Source organism: Pterocles gutturalis, unplaced genomic scaffold (genome assembly GCF_000699245.1).
Source record: "Pterocles gutturalis isolate BGI_N339 unplaced genomic scaffold, ASM69924v1 scaffold6852, whole genome shotgun sequence".
NCBI lineage: Eukaryota > Metazoa > Chordata > Aves > Pterocliformes > Pteroclidae > Pterocles > Pterocles gutturalis.
In genome coordinates, this window is record NW_010110097.1 from 26,572 (window position 1) to 36,617 (window position 10,046).

At 39.9% G+C, this 10,046-nt stretch overlaps 1 protein-coding gene across 1 annotated transcript in view; it reads left to right on the top strand.

Moving 5' to 3' along the window:
* Window positions 1–8,053: 8,053 nt before the first annotated feature.
* Window positions 8,054–10,046, top strand: part of CNOT4 (CCR4-NOT transcription complex, subunit 4) — a gene marked incomplete at its 3' end in the record, with an annotated part of 26,540 nt that continues 24,547 nt past the window's right edge. The window contains exon 1 of the mRNA XM_010073209.1: window positions 8,054–8,287. Within this exon, the coding sequence (XP_010071511.1) occupies window positions 8,114–8,287 (174 nt within the window). The remainder of the gene's footprint in view (window positions 8,288–10,046) is intronic.

Here is a 10,046-nt window from a genome sequence, read left to right on the forward strand (position 1 = left end):
CAGTAGAAGAAGATATACTTTCTATTTGAAAAGTTAAAATTAGTTTCAGTTGAGGGGAGGGTTAACCTGCAGTTGATCTTCAGATTGGTGATTTTAAGTCATAGTGAGTAAAAGGCATCAGAAGGGTAAGAAATTCACAGATAAGTGAGATGCTTCAGTTGTACAAAGTCACGGTTCAGGAGGTTGCAACATGGGATAAGTTGAAGCTTAAAGCTCTTCTAGCCAGCATTTCCAGATTTACTCGGGATAGCACCAGTGAAACACTTGTGTGTAGAGTTTTTAATCTGCAGAGGTAAAACCACTGGGAAATGGATGTTGGAAGCTTCAGTGAAACAGATGGAAGCACAGGTCAGTGAGGCTGAGCTGCCATCACTCACCTGGCCTCTGTGCCTTGCTGTAGGGAGTTTGAGTGGCCAAACAGTGGTAGTGCGTTATGTCATCACTAAAATACTCAGTTTGCTGGGGTACTCTGCACTGATGCTGAATATGCTTTATGTTCATGACTACCTTTACAATTAGATATTGTCTTATCACAAATTACTGCATGTGTATGCATTAACAGATTTTAATCCCAAAGTACTGTTCCAACTGTCTGATAGTGCTTCTGTCCTAGAATTTGAGTCTTCTACAATGAAATCAATATGCTAGTCTTGAAACACAAAGAAAGCTGGTATGCTAGGATGTGGGAAGAATAGGTATTTTCCAATTCTGGTAGTGCTTTACAGATTTACAAGGAAGACAAGTGTGTGTACCACCTTACTAAGGACTAAATAGAACACAGCATTATGGAAAAATTGAACTATGGTATGTTGATGTGTAGGTACCTTGACTGCAGAATGAGTGTTTTGTGCTAGAGTGCTGCGTGAACAGAATAAAGACTCTCCATTCCCCAAATAGCCTGTTTAATAGCTCCCTGTGACTGCATGATTGGCAATCTGATCTATCTAGATCCTCTTTCTGACAGTGACTAGTAGCAGATGCTCTGAAGAAAAAGTGCGAGAAATGGAGTAGCACCCTTTTTCCTAGTAATGAGAGATTGAGGGAATTCAGGATAGTTCAGATGGCATATATTTCATATTTAACAGGAGCTGATGGATCTGTTTTGACAGATTTTTTTGAATGCTATGTTATGGTCTCTGCAGCATTCCTTGACACAAATTTGTGAGATATAATGTGCACTATTCAGACTATATAGGTATGGTTATTTTGTTTTACCTCCTGCTTGAGCATCTCCTGCTTGTCCTGAGGAGTTGGAAGTAATCATGCTGGAATATATATACCAATGTTAGATGGTCACTGTCAGTGACATAGGCTTTTAAAATATTTAAACTAATAATTGCATAGCCTACTTCTAATTATCCAAATTCTTTTGGCATATCATGTCTATATGTAGTGTTGCTATAGGCACAAAAATGAAATGAGGACATGCAGAAAGAGAAAATAAGGAGTACTAGCATTCAAGTTCTAACATGAATGAATGTGGGAAATTAATTTGGACAATTACAGAGCAATATTATGCTTTAATTTCATTGAAAGAGTTGACTTAGATGCTAGGATAGTGTTGTTGTCTTGGATAATTGTGTCCAAAGCTTTATGTGCTCACGGATGAATTTGTCAGAATCTTATTTGTCCTGTTTTCTTTCTAAATAAAATTTAACACCTTGATTCTGCTCATGATTTGTAAGAAAATAATTGGAGTAAATAATCTCTCACTTGATGTTCTTGCGCCACTGAGAGTACGTAGCCCTTTAAGCTCTGAGTCTTGTAGCAATAAGCCTACAGTGTCTAATTCTTGTTTCAGTTTAAATGAGAGAAAAGCATCTCTTTGTACCTAACTTTTTTTTTTTTCCACATACCTCTCTTGAAATAGTTTGTGTTCACACTGGGTTTATAAAGAATTGTTAGTACCCCTTTCGTTTGGTAGGTGGCATCTGACTCTTCTGTTTTTGTTATTGGGGTGCCTTGAGGGCATTAGATTGAAATTTATCTAGTGTATTTGGCTGATTTTTGTACTGTTGCTGAATATGCTGCTTGAGCAGTTGCTACCCTGAGGTGCTTGTTTCTGTCTTTACTGTGCTGGTCCGAGCTTCTGCATGGCTGTGCGATCAACATCATGGAGGATTGATTTAAATAAAATACAAGCCAGGAAAATAGTTATGTTTTGGTCTTGTTGGTTCAAGAGACGGTACAGCTGCTTATCTGAAATCTGAAACCACAGGAGTGAGCTCCCTAAGCACCTGCAGGGAGGCTTAAACCATCTAGAGACTTCAGTTTTGACCTCTTTGAGCTAAACAACTTGGATAATCCTAGTCAGTGTAATGCTGTTTTTAGAAATACTGAGATGGCTATCTGATTCCTGGTCATACTTCCTAAACATTTGGGACTTTGTCTGCTTCTTACTTTTCTTACATGTTGTTTGTACGGTGATCAAAATGTAGCTGCAGACCAGAGATGGAATAGTAAACGTTATTCCAGAGAGAAGATGGGGAAAATGGACTGTGCAATTACTGGGCATGACTTTGCAATTACAGTTTGCTTTAAATGTTCAGCACGGACAGGAAAAAGAAGTAGGAAGTGAACTTTCCCTCTGTCTCAAATGAAAATTAACTTGGATGAATTCAAGAGCCTGCTTGCTTGCCACGGAGATGTCTTTGTTCTCAGTGAGTAACAGCACCACAAAACTTAGAACTAAGCATAGCCAGTTTTCAGCACTCCTGCCGTGTCCTATGTCAGTATTGCTAATGAGCTGATTGTGAAATATAACTGTATTTTGATGTGAGTGAAGAGCTGGTGGGAGAAAGGGATCACTCTCCTTGTGTAGTGCTCCAAAAAATGACAGGCAAGTAGAGGGTAGCATGTCAAAGAGGTGGCCTGAGGAAGTTCCCCAGATTTCTTCTAAATTGTGTGGATGGCTTAATTAAGATACAAGACTAGGTGCTTGAATGACCAGACCATTTGTTCATGGTTTGGGACATGCATATGTGAGCTTTTTCCCATATGGGTTCTCTGTGGGGCCCTGAACGACTAACTCGCTGAATCTCCCTCAGTTCTGCCTGGTGAAAACAGTAAAAATGGGCTTTTCTTGTCCGCCTGCCTATGAAAAGTTTTAGTGTAAACCTTCCAGTGTTCACCGCAATGCAGTGAAGTGATAGCCTTTCTAATGTTCAGAAACCAAAGGAGATGGAGGTTGGTTTCCTTTCAGCAGAGTCACTAACACGAGGAGGCAGCCCAAGCATGGGCCTCGGGCCCCGTGCCGGCCTGGAGAAAGGCGCTGTGCTGACAGAACTGCTGCTGCTCCCCTAATTCAAGGAAGGGACAACCCATTACAGCTGCTGCTTGTAGTCTGCTTGTCTTTCTGCCTTCAGCTTCTATGTGGGGTCACCACAGAGGTGAAGTGTGGAAAGGGAACTGATCCTTTGGCAGGGTGGGGGTGGCAGCAGGGGTTGTGGGGGGCTGCCTTCGCTGTGGTGTTATGAAGGCAGCATCCGCATCGTGGCTTTGAGACTTCTTGGGACTGATGAGTTTCAAAGGATACAAGGCTATGAAAAAAAGTATGAGTTTATGTTTGCGTAAGTTTAATGAGCCCTTACTAAAGGTTCGGTGCATAGACTCCGACCTGTTTCACTTCAAGTGTCAGGTATGTTTGAACTTTAAGTGAAACATTAGCTAACATGTCTAGATTTTTTCCTTTGGGAGGCCCTAAGTCTCCAAATATTTTTGTAGGATGTGAGTCTTTTCATGACTAGATTTTGACAACTTTTGGCTGTGACACTTTTAGTGTCTTAAAGCAAGTAGCAGGGCTGGATTTGGCCCATCGTGTGAGGGGGAGAATGTGTCTATCCCTTGGAGCTAGCTGCCTTCCTGGGGGAGGACTTAAACTTTAAGGGACACATTTACTAAAATGGTCTGTTAGCAAATGGAAATTTTCTGGTGTCTGCTATGGGGAGATGAGGGGGAGTGTGTGTCAAGTCTCAAATTGGTGCACTTGAGGAAGAAGAACGGGTAACAAGCCAGTAGTTTTTCCCCGACACCCTTTTTTTTACGACCCCTTTTAATTTTAAATAGGGAAGATAAACTGCTGGAAGCTAAACTTGCTCACCTCAAGTAAAAAAGGGAAAGGCAACCTCTGCCTCTGAAATTGACTGAAATCACTAGCTGTATTAGAAGTAAAATTGTGTTTAGGTGAGTACTGTCGAGTAGCAGGATGTCTTTTTCCTGACTGGAAAATTTGAAGGATTTCATCAAGAGAAACAATTGTACAGTGAAGCTGATTAGACACAGCTGTCAAACCCACTAACTAAGCACTTTTGAAAGTTAATGAAAAACTGTCTTTCATTTTGCATATGTGTTTAGAAAAAAAAGAACTTACTAATTAGTATGATGGAAGAGATAAGACACACAACTGTATATTTCTATATTTTGATTATTACCTGTTACAAATTCACTAAATCTAAAAGATGCTGCTGGACGTTGTCCACCTCTGCTCCATTGCTCTGTGCATTGAACATTTTGGCAGCTTCCTGTCAACAGGATGTGGAGCTGTTGGAGCCCTGTTTGATTGCAGTTATTGGTGTTTTGGAAAGTGTATGGACAAATTCTACTGCTTGTATTGCATTCTTACATGTGCACAACCTTCTTCCTTTTTTTCTGTTGAGATGCTGTTAATTTAATCTCTTTGAACTTGATCCCAGAGACCAAATACTCTGAATTAAATACAGCATATAATACTGCCTTTTGTTTTTTGCAATCACTGTGTTACTTTTCCTGTGACATTAATCCTGAATTGTTTGCAATAGCCTTGGAGCTGACTAGTTATTCTGTGTTTCTTGGTGGCACTGTATGAGCAGTGCATTAGTGATGCCTTACTATGCATGTTATTCTGGTTTTGAAAAAGCAAGCATGGTTCTGATGCAGAGTTGAGATGCAGACCCTGGTATATAAAGCCTCCCGAAGTAGAGAGACACTTCAGCGGAGAATCTGTAAATGGGATGCTTGGATGGTCTTTTCTCAAGTAAATAAATATTGCCACTTACTTAGTTTCAAGAAACATGGCACACAGCTGCTCTCTACTCCTTGTTGTAAAATAATGGGCTATTTGCTGACTGAAGCAAGCTATTGGCATTATTGCTAGCAGCTGCTGAACTCTTAGTGTTAAACAGCTCATAAATGTTAATCATGTTGCAGTTTTGTTAGAGCTTGTCTGCATATCCCAGAGGCACTAGCTAATATGTCACACTTTTGGTTTTTTTCACATGAACTCGTGGCTTTTCTCAACAGAGATTCTGAACAGTAACTTCATAATTCAGGACATTTACTGTGGTGGCTACAGTTTTGAAGAAACTGCATTTTTAACTACAGCTTCACTAGTACTACTATAGCTTTGCTTAGATGTGTTTCAGTAGGCTCAAAGCTGCTGAGAATGCAGTGGAATGAGTACACAGTCGAAGGGAACATGCTCTCTGCTTAATGACCTGTTATTTGGAGATCAGTGAAAGTCAAATCCAAACCTAAACTGAACAAAATCTGTGTGGTTTATCCTGTGCTTCAGTTTAAACTCTTTTTCATATTGTAATGGTTTTGCTGCTATGTAAGTGTGAACAGCTTACAGGAAATGTAAGAGTTGCTGTAGAAATGTGTGTTATCTGCATAATATGCAATTAAATAATGTGCTGTGGCCTTTTAACAGTCCCTCCCACCTTCAGCCAGTGGGAATGTGTTCTTAAAAACAAGACAAAGCTCCCAAACAAACTAATCCTTTCCTTCCTTCAGGTCAGATTCTGATAGTGTTCTTTGTGGAAAACACTGGTAAGGTCCTAGAACCTGGTTTTGAGCCTGTCAAAAGGATTGTAAATATAGCACTAATGAAAGCATAGATAATTAAGTAAAAGCTGCTGTATTACTGTAGGAGTTCAACTTTTTTATTTTTATCATTGTGAAGGTCAGAAAGAGGGCAGTGTTGTTGCTAGTGCATGCCACATTACCACATCTAAAATCCGTTCTTTCATCCTTACTTTTGTGTGAGCATCCAGCGGAACTTTTTCTCTCTAAAGCAGTGGTATGTGTTTACCAGCACTGCGCTTCGTGCCTAGAGGCTATACTCCCTACCAAACTAGTTGAAATTGCTTAAGGCTTCTGGTACCAGCCTGGGAACACAGGTTAACCTAGCTACAGTGTGACTGTTCCTATACAAAGCTATATACTCTCTGTTGTGTATTTGGGATGGTGCTTAGGTTGCACGTGTGTATGCTGTTCCTCTTCAGGGTTCTCTCCTGGCTGCTTCCACAGGAATTTCTGTTCCTGAAGAGATGTGCAGGACTGGCACAAGTATGGCAGACTGATGCTAAATGGATCCTATCCTGTAAGGTGGGAGGTCCCAACTTGAGCTGGAACCTCTTGGGCTTTACGAGATAGCAAGTATGGTTTAGAGTGTACAAGATTGTAAATAGGACTGGTTTTCTTGTGGTTTTTAGAGAATCAAACTGAAGACACACAAGGCTAACACTAAAACATACAGAAATCTGTGAGCAAGTGATTGATCTCAAAACATTCGGTCATCTTATTTCCAAGGACAGGAGTAAATGTCACTCTTATTCAAGTAGGTGGATATGAGAATTTGTTTCTGGACTTGCTCCTAAAAGCACAGAGAAAGATTGCATAGTATACGATCTAGTAGTTTTTGTTTAGAAATGAAACAGAAAACTCTGGAAAAGTAGAGGGGACTCCAGATTGTGTGTGTGGTGAAATTATAATTATAATTACATGACTGATGTTTTGGGAAAGGCATAATTGTAAAAACAACTTTGGATTTTTTAAAAACTTTTGAGCCCAATTATTTGTAAAGAAGTGCTGTAGTTTGTTATGGATAGTATGACCATTCAGCTATTGGTTCTGGTCACATCTTTTCAGTGCTTTTCAGCAGACTTTCTGTGGGTTTCCAGTTCTTCTTTTTTTCTTTTTTTTCCCTCCAAAAGGTCCACCTAAAAGTTGTGCTGTTGCCCTTTAATTCTGTCCCATCTACATAAGTATCTCATGCAGCAGATCAAGATAGCTTGCTGAGATTAGATACAACTTCAAATATCCAGAGTCATATTAAACAAAAAAAGAAAAACCCCAGACTGATTGAATATCTCAGTGTCAACAGTATGTGCCTTGTTTTGAGTCTGAAAGTAACTTTTTTGTGCTGCGTTCTTAAACTGATAGAATAGACATACTCAAACGGTTAATGAGTTAAGAAAATGGTGACCTGAGTTTTGGTTCTCTTCGAAATTCTCATCCGGAATACCTTATTGTCGTTGCACTTAAGTTAAAACTTAAGGTTTTTTTTCAACCACATGTATATATTTGGGCTTTGGTTTGAACTGGATGCTGATGAAAAGCATAAATGACTTTATGAAAGCTGTCTGACACATGTAGAAAGCCGACAGATCTTAGCTAATGCTATATTCCTAAGGCTGATCTCAGGAGATCAATCTCCAGACCAAAAAATGAGATGGACAAAGATGTGGATCCTACTGAGTAAGAAGCTTTCCTGGTTTTTGTTTGATAATTGTAACTCTATTGAAAAAAAGTCTGAATGGATGACATGCATGTTATTCCAAATCTCTGATTGATCCAAGTCTCTGAGCAAAGAAATAAATTGGTTTTAAACATGAAGTCCTGCATTCAGGGATTTCACTTTGGATTTGTAGAAGTCTTCAAGAAAGCAATAGTTAAAGGACCTGGCAGAATCTAGAAGCAATGTATGGTGTACACTGTCAAGGATCTCTTTGCAACTGTACAGTTTGAAACCCGAATAAGTTAGTGAACTGTCAAAGAAGTGCTTGCCTATCCAGGTACATCGGAAGGTGCATCACTAGTGCCGTCTTTCATATGACTTCTGTGATTTGTAAGTAGGAAGAAACACTCAAGTTTATTAGGGAGTAACTTCTGTGTTAGCAGACAGTTCGGGTGGGGAGAAGGAAAGCAATGAAGAACTGAAATATTAAAAAGTGCAAAAGAAAGGTTGTCAAAAGTACTGATCACTTGTTTTTTTTCCTCTTGCAGACGTTCAAGTGCTGACCTTCTTGGTCTATTAAGTTATTATAAACTTTTGCTGCTCTGCAAACATATAAAGATGTCTCGCAGCCCTGATGCTAAGGAAGACCCTGTGGAATGCCCCCTTTGCATGGAGCCTCTGGAAATTGATGACATCAACTTCTTCCCTTGCACCTGTGGCTACCAAATCTGTCGTTTCTGTTGGCATCGTATCCGCACTGATGAGAATGGACTTTGCCCTGCTTGCAGAAAGGTAAATATCCTGGAACAGTGGCTTGTCTCGCACATATCCCAAGGCTCTTGCATTGTGTTGGCACCAAAGACATCCTTTTCCTTCAGGGAAACATTCATCTAGTCATGGCCTTAGAGCAAGGGTGAGGTGTTGGATCTTTCAGATTCTGTCTGCATATGTGTCTAAGCTGTTGCGCAACTGCTAGGCCTGGTTTGTTAAATTCAGAACTGGATTAATAGGGGAAGCTGTGGATCAGAACCAAGGCATGCTGATACTGGGAGAACTAAAAAAAAAAGAAATCATTTGAGTCAACGTGCTCATGCATTGACAAAGTCTTTTCAGGAAGGACAGTGAAGATTCCAGAATCAGGGGTTTGCTGAGGGCCGAGGTTTGGCTAAACTAGTGGAGCTGTCTGAGGCAAGCTTATAAAGCCCATGCTTGTTTTGTTTGTGGCACTGGAGCTTTTAATACATATTTTTCTGGACACTAAACATGTAAAACCTTTAGAAAATATATTCAATGGTGTTAAACTTTAAGCATTTGGCAGCAACATCAGCATACTAGACAAATAACATAAATTTTGAAGTGCTTTAAAGGTAGTAAGTTGAGAGTCACACTTAATTTCTCCCTGTCTCTTAATTGATGCCTGGCTGATACTTTGGCCACAATTATAAACTCCAGCTTCTCTCAGTTGCCTGCTTTTTTCCTTTGAATTATTTTCCTCCTCCTTTTAGTGTTTTGCTTAACCTCATTATTTCCTTATCTCCAGTGTTTAATAAAATTCTTTCTCAGTATCTTCTCTTTAACTCTAATGACTTCCCTTGATTGTAACTTTCTTGCCTGGCCTTCCTCTGTTTGTAGTCACAGCTACTTATATCCCCCCTTTCTCCTGCAATTTAATTGTGATCCTGTGCTCAGTTTATGCCTGTGTTGGCTTCCTGTCTCATGTTACAACTCCCTTTTCAGACCCCAAGTGATCTTACTTAGTCTCACTATCCTTATTCACTGCCACAGTAGTCACTTCCAGTCATATTGCTGCTCTTTTGGGCTTTGGGTACACTAAAGCTATCACTGCCAACCTGCGTTTGGATGCCTCTGCAAGCTTGAGGGCTATCCCACAGCAACAGACATTTGTTAACAAATTGTGTAAAATTGCTGCGATATTTGAGATGTATGTTCTACAAGGAAAATCCACCTGTCATCAGCCAAATCTCCATATGTGATACCTGCTGCAGATGACACAGGCTGTATAGTAAATTTCATAGTACAAGCGAATTTTTGCTCTTCTGGTAAAACACTGGATTTCTGGAATTTCCTTGTCTAAGTCCCTTCGTTTACCTGGATTTATTACACTACTTTTTGTCAACAACTATTGATTAATCTCTGCCTATTATTGGAAGCTTGTGGAATATATCTGAAAAATCACAAAAGCAGTATGCTGCCTCTGAGTATCTGAATTTTTTGAAATATGGATGCTGACAGCTGAACTTTTTGATGTGGAATAATCTGGTGTATCATTGGATGTGAAAATATTTTACTGAATTGGGATACAGTTTGCTCAGAAAAAGAGTTCTGGGAGAAGAGCTAGAGTGAGTGTTACAATCAGAATGAAGCACACCGACCATTCCAGGAGAGGAAGGAGGCCGCCTCTTTTGCAGTAAACAAGGTTTATGTTCTTCATACTTTCTTTGTCCATGGACTGCAAGATGTTCTTGAGAAGAGTTGCAGCCATATCACTGGGCTGTAAGAGACTTGCATGGAGGATGCTGAGGAGTACACT